The 17,825-nt window shown below is 34.5% G+C and overlaps 1 protein-coding gene across 4 annotated transcripts in view; it reads left to right on the plus strand.

Annotated features, from left to right (window-relative positions):
- Positions 1–215: 215 nt before the first annotated feature.
- LOC309615022 (uncharacterized protein C8orf88) overlaps positions 216–17,825 on the plus strand; it is a 48,297-nt gene continuing 30,687 nt past the window's right edge. Inside the window, exons 1-4 of one of the 4 annotated variants that reach the window (XM_082364105.1) lie at positions 216–348; positions 1,270–1,328; positions 6,989–7,087; positions 9,225–9,298. In XM_082364105.1, coding sequence (XP_082220231.1) covers positions 7,015–7,087; positions 9,225–9,298 — 147 coding nt within the window. In that variant the 5' untranslated portion in view covers positions 216–348; positions 1,270–1,328; positions 6,989–7,014. The other 3 variants (XM_082364107.1, XM_082364104.1, XM_082364106.1) reach the window with 3 other exon arrangements.

Consider the following 17,825-nt stretch of genomic DNA (forward strand, 5'->3'; position numbering starts at 1 on the left):
GGCGAGGCCTCCCGCGGCCTCCTCCGCACCACGCGCGGCTCCCGAGACGCTGCGCCCGCCCCTCGCGCCCCGCACATCCCGGGAAACGCACACCGCCGGTTTAACGGTTCTGCTCCCGCCGGGCTGCGCCGCGCTCTGGGCCCCAGGCGCCCGAGGCCCCGCCCCGCACCCGCCCTACGCCCCTGGGAGCTGCCGTCTGCCCCGCCCCCGTCGCCGCCACCCGGGGTCTGGAGCAGACTCGCGGCTGCAACCGTTCCCGGACGGGCAGTCGGGCGCTCGGCTGCCGCGTCTAGGGCTGAGCGCCGCGACGCGGCTGCTTGACCCGAAATCCTCCCGGATCTTAAGGCGGTAGGTGGCCGGGGATGACGAGCCACACGGGGACAGAAGTCAGGCCCCGGGGTGTGAGGAGGCCGGTGGACGCCGTCTCCGAGGGCGGACACGGGGGAAGTTGAGGTGAGGGAGTGAAGCTCTGGGGTCAGTCGGCGCAAATCAGGCAGGGCCTCCACAGGGTCCCCAAGGTGGTTCTTAGAGAGCGAAGGGAGCGAGGAAGTCGGAAGGAAAGGGGTGGGGGCCGGTGTGGAAAAGCGGGCGAGGGGCAAGTGGCCAAGGGAATTACACTGCTGAAGGGATATTGATAAAACAAAAACAAAACAAACACATAAAAAGCCCCAAAAAGGAAGTGCACATCGCCCGCTGTCCCAGGACCTGGTCCTAGGTAGTGGTATGGTTTGAAGACTGTTTTCCATGCCCTAGAATCATCCTTACTAATTTTGGACAACAGTTTGTTTTTGTTTTTGAGATTACTGTAGTTGTTTTTATTAATAATAAATTAAATTCAATACGAAAAGAAAACCCAGTAAGAATAAAGAAGCAAAAGACATATGTGGTCACTTCACAGAAGGAAATCAAATGGTTAATGAACGTATTTGAAGATGTTCTATGCAACTTGTATGTAAGGGTATGCTGTTTTACAAAAGTTGACATATAACATTATAATAGTTTCAGGTATACAACATATTTGTATCAAAAGTTTATAATTGCTGATATTAAAGCAAAACTAAAAAAAACCAAACAAACCTGAAAAAGGACAGTTACATCAGTTATGACAACCACCAACACCCATTACCTGGACAGTTTTATCCCACCTCAATGTTAAATTGTGCTTGTATTGAAAGATGCTTCACAGAGAAAAAAAATTTTTTTGGTCAGAAAGCATGAAATGGAAAATATAAGGGGACACTCTGGGCTTACAACTTTTTGATATTTTAGTTTTAATTTTTCCTGCATATGGCAACCCGATTTGTGGAGTATAAAGTGTCTTTCGTCATGTAAGTCATAATTAGTTTATCCTGTACTCCTCTATATTTCCTTTATGTTATTTTTCATCTATCAGGTTATCAGTTTGTGCTGTTTACTTACAAGCAGCATTTGGCTTTAAGGAATCCTAACTTTGTAAAAGAGATATTTTGAAGTTGAAAATTAAGATTAAATCCTATCTGGTATAATCCTATATGGGAAATATACATGAGGTAAATGAAAGCGTGGTCTTTTCACTTCTTCTCTCAGCTTATTTCTTTAATTTTATATGCTCTTATTTCTTAATTGCAGCAGAACCATCAGCAGTTTCTAAAGAAATCTAGAATTTAAGTTGTAAATTTTAAGTATAATATTCAGCTTCTAAGTATAATACATATTACGTTTCATATATCTAATCCATTCTGTGGATTAGAATGGCAGTGTACCATGTCTGCAGAGTGAGGAAAGCATAGTAATCCCACAATTTATTTAGTAGTTGAAGAAAAATTGAAAATTGAGGAAATGAAAATTATTAGCACACCAATTTATTCAGCAAGGTTTTATACATAAATGTTCCTTCTCATAATTAATTTTTTTTCCATACAAGCAGTGTCCACATGGAATAGTGGAGAGTCAGGTGTCTTTTACTTACCAGACACACAAGTTTAGAGACAAGGGCGTGAACTTTATAGTCAGAACCTCATTTCTACCAATTACTAACTGTGTGAACTTGAGCACGTCTCTTATTTTTCTTAGCCTCAGGTTTCTTCTCTGTAAAGTAGCTAATAATGATTTTCTACAACAGTTAATGTATGGCTCAAAATTAAATGAGATAGTATATGTAAAGCATTTAACATGTAGTAGGATCTCAAAAAATGGCGTTTTAATTAAAAAAGAATAGGATATGTTGGGTAATGAAATTTTGCCCCAATTGATCAGTATATATGCTTATCTCATGGTTCTATATTTTAGAAAATTTTAGGTTAATTTGTAATTTCAGAATTGGTGGGCCCTTATATTTAGTTTGATATATTTTTTTAAACAAATAAATAACCTAAGATATAGTTCGTATTCTAGATGAAGAATAGCACCTACACAGGTTTCCTGACTTGCAAACCAGTGTTCTGTTCATACCACTTGGCATTTTAAGATGATTTGTGTAAACTTGAAAAAAAACTTTTGTTAGTAACCATTTCTCAGCATGTGTTAATATAATGAATTTTTGAGACATTGGATCAAAATGTCCTTTACAAAATATTTATACCATAAAACTATATATTTACATTTCAAAGACAACTTTATGACAGGCCCACTGCTTGCTACCCAATGTTGTAGGTAGGGTTATGTTTTTTTTGCAACTGTTCTTTGTAACACTTGATATCATAAATGCCTAACCTAGGTAGCTTCAAAGGAAACTTTTGGAGTTCTACATTCAATGAGTGAGCAGACATTAGAGTTTAAGATTGAAGTTATTTTATATGCTGACTGTGTAGTTCAGCTGTCTTTATTTGTAACCCAAACTGAGAATTAGGCTTTGGTTTCTGGAGCCCTGTCCTTCATAGATTATGATCCTGGATCAGTTTTACAATAATAATTGCTTATTATTGTATAAGGTAAATACTTTTCCATTAATAACACTGTTTAAGACATGATGCTGTTATGTAGTATGCATCCCAAACTTATTCCCTATAATGTCACTGTCTCTATGCAGACATAGTTTACTTTAAAAAAAAACATCATATTGAATAGAGTATTGCATGGCATCATCTTTTCTAATTTCCTTAACTGATGTGGATTTATGTATCTGGGGACTTTGCTGTAGTTTTCATGCTACAAATTGAAAGGGTAGGTGGTACTGAAAAATCTTTTTGTTTGTTTATTTACATGTGTTGTAAAATCATATAAGAGTTCTGTAACTCCCTAACGCTTGAAAACTGTGGATTTGCATTGAATACTGGGGATTTGCATTGCTCAGCAACTGGAAAGAATTTTACAACCTACCAACTCGATTTCAGCTGAGCAATGAAAAATAAAAAAGTGTGTGCCAAAGTACTCTATTGTATTCTTTTCATATGGGAAACAGGATGGAAAGTTACTACTACTAGTATTAGGGTCCTAATTAAAATGGCTAGGATAACATTAAATAATGCAATATTAGACTGCTCTTTGGTCCATATTAGAATATTCCCTTCCACATAGAAAATATTCAATAAATATTTGAAGTGAGGTTTTTTGCTACATATGCTTATAACTTTTTTTGTTTCCTATTATATAAAAGTAGTACATTAGTTTTGTTTAGAAGGTTGTTAATCACTGTGCTGAAATACCAGTTAACATACACATTACAAATCTAGATGGGTGTTAACTTAGAGTACTGGCTTGCATATCTCCGAATTTCAAGAAAAAGTAACTATTTTGTGCTTAGTTACCATTGCTAACTTTGAGAGATTGTTTATAAATTTATGATTTTAACACTTGAATTATGTCCAAAGGCATTTTTTTAAGATGAAAACGTTTCTTTGGAGCATAAAGAAAGTGATTAACCCTATTTTATACTTAGGGAAACAGTCACTTAGACCAACCTCTGCTTAAGATCATGGGTTACAATCAGTTTCTGGATGAGCAAGTGCAAAATCAGGTGGAGTTTTACTTTTGACTTTGTCTTGATAGGTATCAAAATTTGGAAAGCTTTTGGTCCATTCAGGCATCACAAGATTTTCATTAAACAAGAGGTATTTAAATTTATAGATTTATTTAGTAAAACTAATTATGTTGCAGCTACTAAGATACAAAGATAAATAAAGTCTAGTTTTTTTGGCTTCAGCTAATTCACAGTCTAACCAGTTAGGCATATAATAGATTTTTTGTATGATACATTTTAGAAAAATTAATAGGCAAAATATTGGGTTGGTCAAAAATTCGTTCAGCTTTTTCATAAGAAGTCATGGAAAAACTCGAATGAACTTTTTGGCCAACCCAATACAATATGGACCACTGGAGGAAGAAAGAAAAATCATATTGTTGCTACCATTATTGTTATTTTACTATCAACTATTTGTTAGGAACTAGAGAACTTCATGTGAACTATTTTATTTAATGTTAGCGTTGAGACATGAGGATACTTTCCAAGGAAGTAGAACTTGACCTTGGTTTTGAAGGATGAATAGCAATTTGGGAGAAGAGTAGCAGAGAGAGTGAGGGAACTCCAAACAGAGCACCTGAATGTATATGGTGAAACAAAATAACATTTATGAATTCAACAACTTATTGAACATGTACTGTGTATTAGACACTGTGCTAGCCATTAGAGATATACCTGAGTGATAGAGCTATAATTTTATAGTCAGATAATAGGTAATTGAAACTAATGCAATAAATACCACACAGGAAGAGGATACAGGGGTGATTTATGAGCACATAAGAAGGGTACTTAATGAAACTTGGACAGTTCTGCCTGTGTGGGAGGTGGAAAGAGAGTATGGGGCTATAGCTTGATCATAGCATGTTGGCCAAAAGCATGGGGATGAGCATACCCATCACTTTTTAGACTCATGACCTTGGGCAAGTTACCTAATTTCTCTAAGCCTTCTCTGTAAAATGAGGATAACAAAATGATAAAATTAACATTTATTGAACTTTTACTGTGTACCAGTTATTGTGCTAATGCTTTATACAGATTTCCTTTTTTAGTCTTCACATCAAACTTAGGAGATAGGGGTTATTGTTTTCCATAATTGCATAACTAAGTGGTGGAGCTATGATATGAACCTAGGTAGGCTGACCCAAGACCTGAGCTCTAACTGTTAATAGTGACTAATTTATAAAGTTGTTCTGAATATTAAATAATGTGACATAGGTAAGTGGTTTACTGTGCATGACACATGGATGTTGGGTCCTGTTTCTGTTAATAATTCAGGAGGTGATGGGGTACTGAAGTTTTTTAAGCAGGTATGTGTGTAAGGAGATCATATTTTGGAGAGAAAAGAGACTATATTCACCCATTTGTTCAGCAGATGCTTGCTTTACACCTACTTTGGATCCAGTCCAAGTACTGAGTTAGTTGTAGGGGACACAGGAGGAATGAAAATATTGTTCTTCACTTTAAGAAGACTCTGTTCCTCACTTTTGCCTAGTATGAAAGACAAATCAGCCATTATAGTGTGGTATATAGTATAGTATAGTACAGTGTTCTCTAAGTGCCATGATATGGGCATATTCACTGTGTCCCAGGTACATAGGTACATAGGTACATAGGGAGAGGGAGTATTTAAATCAGTCTAGGTGTTCAGGGAGATGAATTAAGAACTACTGTGGGACTAAAAGAGTAATGGTGGGAGTAAAGAAAATATATTTGAGAGACATTTTGGAAGTAGAATGGATAGGAATTAGAGACTGATTATGGTGTGGGGGCTCTAATATAGACAAATTTAAGGTGTCTTTAACTGAGGGTGATATGAGGGAGTTGGTGATGACTTTAAGGAATACAGGAGGAGGGACAACTTTGGAGTCAAAGTAATGAATTTGATTTTTTTTTATAATAATAGCATTTATTTAGCACTTGCCTTGTGCCAAGTAGTCTTTTTTTTAACATCTTTATTGGAGTATAATTGCTTTACATTGTTGTGTTAGTTTCTGCTGTATAACAAAGTGAATCAGCTATACGTATACATATGTCCCCGTATCCCCTCCCTCTTGCATCTCCCACCCACCCTCCCTATCCCACCCCTCTAGGGGGACACAAAGCACTGAGCTGATCTCCCTGTGCTATGTGGCTGCTTCCCACTAGCTATCTGTTTTACATTTGGTAGTGTATATGTGTCAATGCCACTCTCTCACTTTGTCCCAGTTTACCCTTCCCCCTCCCCGTATCTTCAAGTCCATTCTCTACGTCTGCATCTTTATTCCTGTCCTGCCCCTAGGTTCTTCAGAACCTTTTTTTAAGATTCCATATATATGTGTTAGCATATGGCATTTTTCTCTTTCTGACTTACTTCACTCTGTATGACAGACTCTAGGTCTGTCCACCTCACTACAAATAACTCAATTTCATTTCTTTTTATGGCTGAGTAATATTCCATTGTATATATGTACCACATCTTCTTTATCTATTCTTCTGTTGATGGACACTCAGGTTGCTTCCACGTCTTGGCTATTGTAAGTAGTGCTGCAATTTTGGATATGTTGAATTTGAGGTACCTATAGTAAGATATAAATGGAAAAATCTTTTGGCAATTAGAAAGATGAAACTGGAATTTAAAAGAGAGGTAGCTTCTGGATGTGTAAATTAGGGCATATTTATCATGCAGATAGGTAGTTGCAATCATAAGAATAGATGAGAGTAGCTAAGAGGACCAAAGCCAAATTTGGACGAATCCCTAAATTTAATTGGAGAAAAGTAGGAATCAGCTAAGGAAGTTAGAAGGGACAATCAAAGAAATAGGAAACAAAACTTAAAGAAAAGAGTCAGGGGAGTTAAGGGAGGAAAATGTTTTAAAGAGGGAATATTTAATTGTGACAGATGCTGTAAAGGGGTCTATGGTTGTTGCATGTTATTTTAAATGCTTTGTTTTGTGTTTTCCACCTTAACTTATAAAATAGTTATCTTCAAATGAATGTCGTGGTTATTTGTATATATGTTAAAGCAACTTGATTATCTTGTCCAGAAGATAAAATGTATTTTTCCCACCAAAAGTATGGAACCTCAAGGTCTTTGAGATAATGGAAACCAAAAAATTGATTGGTAAACCACTTCAACCAGCAAGACCTGTTCGTCATCTGACTTCTCCCCCTGGTGAGTAATCTAGGGTACACATTTAAAAAAATTAATTGGTTAATGGCTAATTAGTATTTGAAAGGCCAAATAATATATGTATAAAATACATAAATAAATAAATATATAAATGGTGGATATTTAAAAAATAATGAAAACCAATGATCTCCACTGTTTGAAGAATTTAGAAGTATTACCAAAGAGAAGGATTCTTTTTTTTTTATTGAAATATAGTTGATTTACAATATTGTGCTAGTTTCAGGTGTACAGTAATGATTCAGTTATATATATATATATATATATATATATATATATTCAGATTATTTCCATTATAGGTTATTATAAGATACTGAATATAGTTAATTGTGCTATACAGCAAATCTTTGTTGCTTATCTATTTTGTGTATAGTAGTTTGTATCTGTTAATCCCATACTCCTAATTTATCCCTCTGCTCCTCCCTTTCCCATTTGGTAATCATAAGTTTATTTTCTGTGTCTGTGAGTCTGTTTTGTAATAGATTCATTTGTATTATTTTTTAGATTCCACATGTAAATGGTATCATATAATATTTGTCTTTGTCTGATTTACTTCACTAAGTATAATATTCTCTAGGTCCATTCATGTTGCTGCAAATGGCATTATTTCATGCTTTTTTATGGCTAATACTCCATTGTGTATATATCACATCTTCTGTTGATGGGAACTTGGGTTGTTTCCATATCTTGGCTATTGTAAATAGTGCTGCTATGAACATTGGGATGCATGGATCTTTTTGAATTAGAAATTTTGTCTTTTCTGGATATATACCCGGGAGTGGGATTGCTGGATCATATGTCAACTCTATTTTTAGTTTTTTAAGGAACCTCCATACTGTTTTCCATAGTGGCTGCACCCATTTACATTCCCACCAACAGTGTAGGAGGGATTCCTTTTCTCCACACCCTATCCAGCAATTATTATTTGTAGACTTTTTGATGATGGCCATTCTGACCTGTGTGAGGTGATACCTCATTGTGGTTTTGACTTACATTAAGAAAATTCTTAATGGTCTACCAGACCAACAAAGGTGGGAAGAACTCGTGTATTTTTTTTGCCTGAGAGCAACTTGTGTATCTTTTTTTTTTATGTCTCATTTTCATGGTTAACACCTGGCTTCTGCTCAGAATGATACTCTCAGTACAAATTGTGTCCTGTGATTATGATCACTGTAGAGCAGTCATTCTGGAGAGAGCATTAGCCTTTAAAAAATATACCTAATTGAAAAAAATTAGTACCAAGCAACACTTACAGATTAAGGCTGTGCTTGAGCTGGAACATAAAATCTAACTTTTCAGGAAATCTACATTTTCTAAAATATTTTCTTTTGCCCATAAAACTAAACTTTTGGACAAATTCTTAAAATACTTGGTATTTAGTTTCTAAATTGGAATAGTGACCTTTTTATTATTTTCATTACTAGTATATATATTTATATTTTATGTATATTTGTCTATACATATATACATAAAATATAATAGTTATTTGAATTCTGTTTAGTCCATGTGTTCAACTGAATAACTGGTTACTTAGAAAAGGGAAAATATAGCCCTTTTACTGGGTACAAAGATGAATCAGAAAAGATAGAAATGACACAGCTCCTCAGTCCTCCATTTGTTCTCCTATCTTTGGTTCCTACAAAGAAGATTGTCTCTACTTTGGTAATGTTTCCTTTGAAGATGGCTGTGACTTAGGACAGACAAAATTAAATTAAGGGATCTTCTGGACCATAGTTTAGCAATGCTGAAGCTGTATCCTTCTGGTGCACTGAAGAAGCAGTTGTGTAGGGCGAAGTCTCAGATTTTTTCCTAAAGCGATTTTTTCCGTGGTATCTTCTCTGTACCTGTCACGTAACTTATTTTTATTATAGTCATTATTTATGAGCTTGTTTTTTTAAAAATAAGCTATGAACTATTTTACCTCTGAGCTTTTTTCATGCTTATAAACCCATCTCCTAACATGGTGGTTGACATTTCATTGTGTTGAGTAAATGAACTATCAGAAAACATTTCAAAACAGTGCCTAGAATATCCTAGATACTTAAGGTTTTTAGGTGGTGTTATACCATTTATTGAAGTAATAGATATTTAAAACGTTTTTTTTTTTTTTCTCTCCTAACAGGAACAGTATTCCATTTCAACTTCCAAAACGAATATCCATGCAACACCCAGTACTTACAAAGTGGAGTTAGCAGAGTAAGTCTTAGCAGTTATAATAAAATAAAACATTACGACTGGAAAGTAACATTTGTTAGATGGCTGTTGTGTGCCAGGTACTATACTAAGTGCTTTATATACTTTTTAAAAGTTATGATCTATTTCAAGCATATATTACAGAGAATAAACACTTATTATACCCATTGCTCACCATTTTCAAATCTAAATATATTGTTTTATTTGTTTTAGAAAATGTTAAAGAAAAAACCTTACAGGTAAAATTTTAAAAACCTATATATCCCTGCACCATCCCATTTCCTTCCTATACTTCCCCAAGATAAAACTATCCTCAATTTATTATTGTTTTTGTGAATGTATTAGTACTTATGCTATAACAAATAGAATTGTTTTAACTGTTCTACAATTTTATATAAATAATATTTTACCTACACATATTTTGCTGTATTTTTTCACATTTAGGTTTATATTTAAAATTTTCTAATTTAATTTTTTGACTAAATAAAATAGTCACAAATTTAAAAATTCAAAATATACAAAATGACATTTAGTGAAGTTTCCCTCCAATCTCTATCCCCCAGTCACCTATTTCCTCTGATCAGAAGTAACCATTGTACCCCTTTCTTATCTAGAAACTTCCAGAAATACATTGTGCATAGACAAGCATAAATATATTTATAAATGGAATACTAGGCAACTATTAAAATGAGTAAAGCAGTTCAATATGTGCTGATAGGGAATAATCTCTTTATATATATATATTAAGCTACCACATTTCTTGTTCCATTTTTTGTCATGGGCATGACACTTGTTTCTGTTTTATAATAGAAATATTTTATAATAAATGCTACAATAAACACCCATCTATATGTTATGTTTTATACATGTTTGAGAGGTTCTCTGTAGTATAAACCTGGAGTAGAGTTGCTATATACTGTCAAATTTCTCTCCAAAGTGATTTGTACAAGCAATGCATAAGTACTCTGATTTTTCTACATCCTTACCTTGTTATTGTCAGACTTTCACTCTTTTTTCATGTTTAATGGGTGAGAAATGTATCTTGTCGGTTTTAATTTTTAATTCTTTATTACTTTGGATGCAGCAGCTTTTCTTATGTTTAATTTGGCCATTTGGTTTTTCTCTTTTGTGAATTATCAGTTCATATCATGTACCCATTTCTCTTGGTCTATGAGAGAATTGTTTATTTTTTTTGTGTGTTTTTTTTTCAAACTTTAAAATTTTAATGTAGTCATATTTAAAATTTTTTTATGATTTTACTCTTTGTGTCATTGTTTATGATGTTTTCTCATCTCTGAGATCAAAGTATATTTTTCCTACATATTCTTCCAAAAGGTTTAAAGTTTTGCTTTAATATTTAAGTGTATAGTCTACCTGAAGTTAATTTTTGTATGATATAGATAGAAATCTATTTTTTTAATATAGAGGACCAGTTGTAAAGCACAATTCATTGAATGACCTATTCTTTCCATACAGATTTATGCCATCTTTATTGTATAAGTTTTCAGATAAATAGGGCCTGTTTCTGGATTCTTAATTCTTTTCCATTGATCTATTTGTGTATCTCTGTGTCAGTACCATGATATCTTAATTACACTTGCTTTATATTAATTTTTTAAGCCATTGTAATGTTTTGTTTTATCTGTTCCAGTAGTTAGCATTTCCCTAATTAATACAATAATAATATTCATACCTCCCTTTGGAACTCTTGACCTTCTTTTAGAAACTTTATAAGTAAAAAGGAGTATATTAATATGGTAAATTTTATAGAGAAAAGTCAATTAATTAGATATACTTCTAAGTGTAAAATTTTGTCTGCTGCTTCAATTATAATGCAAAAGCGACCAGAACCTATGTCAGAGATATCACATAATTTATAATGAAGGACACTTTTTACTAACTCTCTGTATTTTTTTAAACCAACTTTGTTAAGGTATAATTTACATACAGAAAAATGAACCCATTTGTTCAAAGAGTTTTGATAAATATATACCTCACGTAACTAACCCCACAATGAAGCTATAGAGCTGTAGTTTCATCTTCCCCAAAAGTACTCTTTTATTCCTTTACAGTCATTCACCATCCCCACTTCCACTAATCCTAGTGCTCCCTCCTCCAGGCATCCGCTGATCTGCTTTCTTTAACTATAAATTAGTTTTGGCTGCTCTAAAATTTCATATAAATGAAATCACACAGTCTATATTCTTTGGTGTTAGATTTTTTTTGCTCAGCATAATGTTTTTGAGATTCTTCCATGTCCTTGTAGATAGCAGTAGTTGGTTTGTTTTTAATTTGGAATACTATTCTGCTGTGTGAATATAGGACAATTTATTTATTCCTCACTTGATGGACATTGGATTGTATCTAGTTTGGGGATATTATGAATAATGCTGCTGTGGATAATTGTGTTCACGTCTTTGTGTGGACATACACACAATACCCAGGAGTGGAATTGACAGATCATATGTTAAGTTGGTTTAGAAACTGCCAAAATGTTTTCCAAAGTGGTTGTACCATTTTACATTCCCACTAGTAGTGTGTGAGGTACCAGTTGCTTCACAACCTTGCCAACACTTGGTATAGTCAGTCTTCATTTTTAGCCATTTTAGTGTGTGAGTAGTTGTATCTCATCGTATTTTATATTTGCATTTTCCTAATGATTAATGAGATTGAGCATTTTATCATGAGTTTATTTACCATCTGTATTTTTCGTTTTTCTTTTTGGTGAAGTGTCTGTTCAAATCTTTTACATGTTTCTAATATTTGGGTTGTTTGTCTTTTTATCACTGAATCACACAAGTTTGTTGAAATCACTGTATCATACATGTGTGAATTTATTTCTAAACTCTATTATGTTCTACTGATTTATATATCTGTTTTTTTCCAGCTTTATTGAGATGTAATTGACATATAATGTGTAAGTTTAGGGTATAGAATGTGATGATTTGATACATGTGTATGTTGTAAAATGTTTACCACAATGAGTTCAGTTAACATATCCTTCATTTCACATAATCACTATTTTGTTGTTGTTGTTTTGTTATAGTGAGAACATTAAGATTTACCCTCTTAGCAGCTTTCAATGTACAATATAGTATTGTCAACTATAGTCATCATGCTATATACTAGATTCCCTATATGTCTATCTCTTGGTCAACATCACACTTTACAGACTGCTGTAGCTTTCTGATAAGTCTTGAAATCAAGTAATGAAAGTTCATTAACTTTATTCTTTTTCAAATTTGTTATTCTGGGTCCTCTTCATTTCCATATAAGTTTTAAATGAGGCTGTCAATTTCTACAAAAAAGCCTATTGGAATTTTGATAGAGTTTAAAAATTAATTTGAAAAGAATTAACATCTTAATTTTAAGTCTTTGATCCATAAACATGACATTTCTCTCTGTGCTTTGCTTTTTTCAGCATAGGGGTCTTGAACATCTTTTGTCAAATTTGTAAGCATTCTGTATTTTTTGATACTACTGTTAAGTAGTATTTTTTGTAAATTTCAAATTCCACATCTTGGATACTAGGATATAGAAATACTGTTGATTTTTGTATATTGACCTTGCTAAACTCACTTCTTAGATCTCATAGCCTTTTTGTAGTGTATTCCATCCCATTCATGCTCTATTGTCATAATTTTACTTTAGCTTGTGCTATAAATACACAGTACATTGCTACTATTTTTGCTTTTGTATATTATCTTTTAAAATAATTGTTTAAAATAAAAGAATTAATTTTATTTTACCTTCATTTATTCCATTTCCAGCACTTTTTTTTTTAACATCTTTATTGGAGTATAATTGCTTTACAATGGTGTGTTACTTTCTGCTTTATAACAAAGTGAATCAGTTATACATATACATATGTTCCCATATCTCTTCCCTCTTGCATCTCCCTCCCTCCTGCCCTCGCTATCCCACACCTCTAGGTGGTCACAAAGCACAGAGCTGATCTCCCTGTGCTATGTGGTTGCTTCCCACTAGCTATCTATTTTACGTTTGGTACTGTATATATGTCCATGCCACTCTCTCTCTTTGTCACATCTTACCCTTCCCCCTCCCCATATGCTCAAGTCCTTTCTCTAGTAGGTCTGTATCTTTATTCCCGTCTTGCCACTAGGTTCTTCATGACCTTTTTTTTGTTTTTCCTTAGATTCCATATATATGTGTTAGCATACTGTATTTGTTTTTCTCTTTCTGACTTACTTCACTCTGTATGACAGACTCTAACTCCATCCACCTCACTACAAATACCTCCATTTCATTTCTTTTTATGGCTGAGTAATATTCCATTGTATATATGTGCCACTTCTTCTTTATCCATTCATCCCATGATGGACACTTAGGTTGCTTCCATGTCCTGGCTATTGTAAATAGAGCTGCAATGAACATTTTGGTACATGACTTTTTGAATTATGGTTTTCTCAGGGTATATGCCCAGTAGTGGGATTGCTGGGTCGTATGGTAGCTCTATTTTTAGTTTTTTAAGGAACCTCCATACTGTTCTCCATAGTGGCTGTATCAATTTACATTCCCACGAACAGTGCAAGAGTATTCCCTTTTCTCCACACCCCCTCCAGCATTTATTGTTTCTAGATTTTTTGATGATGGCCATTCTAACCAGTGTGAGATGATATCTCATTGTAGTTTTGATTTGCATTTCTCTAATGATTAATGATGTTGAGCATTCTTTATTGTGTTTTTTGGCAATCTGTATATCTCCTTTGGAGAAATGTCTATTTAGGTCTTCTGTCCATTTTTGGATTGGGTTGTTTTTTTGTTATTGAGCTGCATGAGCTGCTTGTAAACTTTGGAGATTAATCCTTTGTCAGTTGCTTCATTTGCAAATATTTTCTCCCATTCTGAGGGTTGTCTTTTGGTCTTGTTTATGGTTTCCTTTGCTGTGCAAAAGCTTTTAAGTTTCATTAGGTCCCATTTGTTTATTTTTGTTTTTATTTCCATTTCTCTAGGAGGTGGGTCAAAAAGGATCTTGCTGTGATTTATGTCATAGAGTGTTCTGCCTATGTTTTCCTCTAAGAGTTTGATAGTGTCTGGCCTTACATTTAGGCCTTTAATCCATTTTGAGTTTATTTTTGTGTATGGTGTTAGGGAGTGTTCTAATTTCATACTTTTACATGTAGCTGTCCAGTTTTCCCAGCACCACTTATTGAAGAGGCTGTCTTTTCTACACTGTATATGAACGCCTCCTTTATCAAAGATAAGGTGACCATATGTGCGTGGGTTTATCTCTGGGCTTTCTATCCTGTTCCATTGATCTATGTTTCTGTTTTTGTGCCGGTACCAAACTGTCTTGATTACTGTAGCTTTGTAGTATAGTCTGAAGTCAGGGAACCTGTTTCCTCCAACTCCATTTTTCGTTCTCAAGATTGCTTTGGCTATTCGGGGTCTTTTGTGTTTCCATACGAATTGTGAAATTTTTTGTTCTAGTTCTGTGAAAAATGCCACTGGTAGTTTGATAGGGATTGCATTGAATCTGTAGATTGCTTTGGGTAATAGAGTCATTTTCACAATGTTGATTCTTCCAATCCAAGAACATGGTATATCTCTCCATCTATTTGTATCATCTTTAATTTCTTTCATCAGTGTCTTATAATTTCCTGCATACAGGTCTTTTGTCTCCTTAGGTAGGTTTATTCCTAGATATTTTATTCTTTTTGTTGCAATGGTAAACGGGAGTGTTTTCTTAATTTCACTTTCAGATTTTTCATCATTAGTGTACAGGAATGCAAGAGATTTCTGTGCATTAATTTTGTATCCTGCTACTTTACCAAATTCATTGATTAGCTCTAGGAGTTTTCTTGTAGCATCTTTAGGATTCTCTATGTATAGTATCATGTCATCTGCAAACAGTGACAGCTTTACTTCTTCTTTTCTTTTTTTTTTTTTTCACACACACACACTGTATTTTATTTTTACAAGAGATAAATCGACTGACACCAAGCATTGTACATGGGTGACCACAACAAAAGCAACAATGATTGCAATTACGAAACATGAAACACACTCATACTATGTCATAATATTGACATTCAGTCCAGTAATCCTCCACTGTAACAGCTCCTTTACTTTGCAGTGAAAATTGATTTGTATATTCTTTGCCTCTGAGTCCTTGTGGGATTTTTTTTTTTTTTTTAATTCAGACAGAAAGTCAACTTCTTCTTTTCTGATTTGGATTCCTTTTATTTCTTTTTCTTCTCTGATTGCTGTGGCTAACACTTCCAAAACTATGTTGAATAACAGTGGTGAGAATGGGCAACCTTGTCTTGTTCCTGATCTTAGTGGAAATGGTTTCAGTTTTTCACCATTGAGAACAATGTTGGCTGTGGGTTTGTCATATATGGCCTTTATTATGTTGAGGAAAGTTCCCTCTATGCCTACTTTCTTCAGGGCTTTTATCATAAATGGGTGTTGAATTTTGTCGAAAGCTTTCTCTGCATCTATTGAGATGATCATATGGTTTTTCTCCTTCAGTTTGTTAATATGGTGTATAACGTTGATTGATTTGCGTATATTGAAGAATCCTTGCATTCCTGGAATAAACCCCACTTGATCATGGTGTATGATCCTTTTAATGTGCTGCTGGATTCTGTTTGTTAGTATTTTGTTGAGGATTTTTGCATCTATGTTCATCAGTGATATTGACCTGTAGTTTTCTTTCTTTGTGACATCTTTGTCTGGTTTTGGTATAAGGATGATGGTGGCCTCGTAGAATGAGTTTGGGAGTGTTCCTCCCTCTGCAATATTTTGGAAGAGTTTGAGAAGGATAGGTGTTAGCTCTTCTCTAAATGTTTGGTAGAATTCGCCTGTGAAGCCATCTGGTCCTGGGCTTTTGTTTGTTGGAAGATTTTTAATCACAGTTTCAATTTCAGTGCCTATGATTGGTCTGTTTATATTTTCTATTTCTTCCTGGTTCAGTCTCTGAAGGTTGTGCATTTCTAAGAATTTATCCATTTCTTCCAGGTTGTCCATTTTATTGGCATAGAGTTGCTTGTAGTAATCTCTCATGATCGTTTGTATTTCTGCAGTGTCAGTTCTTACTTCTCCTTTTTCATTTCTAATTCTATTGATTTGAGTCTTCTCCCTTTTTTTCTTGATGAGTCTGGCTAATGGTTTATCAATTTTGTTTATCTTCTCAAAGAACCAGCTTTTAGTTTCATTGATCTTTGCTATTTTTTCCTTCATTTCTTTTTCATTTATTTCTGATGTGATCTTTATGATTTCTTTCCTTCTGCTATCTTTGGGGTTTTTTTGTTCTTCTTTCTCTAATTGCTCTAGGTGCAAGTTTAGGTGGTATATTCGAGATGTTTCCTGATTCTTGAGTTAGGCTTGTATTGCTATAAACCTCCCTCTTAGCACTGCTTTTGCTGCATCCCATAGGTTTTGGGTTGTCATGTCTCCATTGTCATTTGTTTCTGGGTACTTTTTGATTTCCCCTTTGATTTCTTCAGTGATCACTTCGTTATTAAGTAGTGTATTGTGTAGCCTCCATGTGTTTGTATTTTTTACAGATCTTTTCCTGTAATTGATATCTAGTCTCATAGCGTTGTGGTCAGAAAAGATACTTGATACGATTTCAATTTTCTTAAATTTACCAAGGGTTGATTTGTGATGCAAGATATGATCTATCCTGGAGAATGTTCCATGGGCACTTGAGAAAAATGTGTATTCTGTATTTTTTGGGCGGAATGTCATATAAATATCAATTAAGTCCATCTTATTTAATGTATCATTTAAAGCTTGTGTTTCCTTATTTATTTTCATTTTGGATGATCTGTCCATTGGTGAAAGTGGGGTGTTAAAGTCCCCTACTATGATTGTGTTGCTCTCGATTTCCCCTTTTATGGCTGTTAGTATTTGCCTTATGTATTGAGGTGCTTCTATGTTGGGTGAAAAACTATTTACAATTTTTATATCTTCTTCTTGGATCGATCCCTTGATCATTATGTAGTGTCCTTCTTTGTCTCTTGTAATAGTCTTTATTTTAAAGTCCATTTTGTCTGATATGAGAATTGCTACTCCAGCTTTCTTTTGATTTCCATTAGTGTGGAATATCTTTTTCCATCCCCTCACTTTCATTCTGTATGTGTCCCTAGGTCTCAAGTGGGTCTCTTGTAGACAGCATATATACGGGTGTTGTTTTTGTATCCATTCAACCAGTCTGTGTCTTTTGGTTCGAGCATTTAATCCATTTACATTTAAGGTAGTTATCGATATTTATGTTCCTATTCCCATTTTCTTAAATATTTTGGGTTTGTTATTGTAGGTGTTTTGCTTCTCTTGTGTTTTTTGCCTAGAGAAGTTCCTTTAGCATTTGTTGTAAAGCTGGTTTGGTGGTGCTGAACTCTCTCAGCTTTTGCTTGTCTGTAAAGGTTTTAATTTCTCCATCAAATCTGAATGAGATGCTTGCTGGGTAGAGTAATCTTGGTTGTAGGTTTTTCTCCTTCATCACTTTAAATATGTTCTTCCACTCCCTTCTGGCTTGCAGAGTTTCTGCTGAAAGATCAAC

This window comes from Balaenoptera borealis (genome assembly GCF_965194805.1).
Source record: "Balaenoptera borealis genome assembly, chromosome: 17".
Classification (NCBI taxonomy): domain Eukaryota; kingdom Metazoa; phylum Chordata; class Mammalia; order Artiodactyla; family Balaenopteridae; genus Balaenoptera; species Balaenoptera borealis.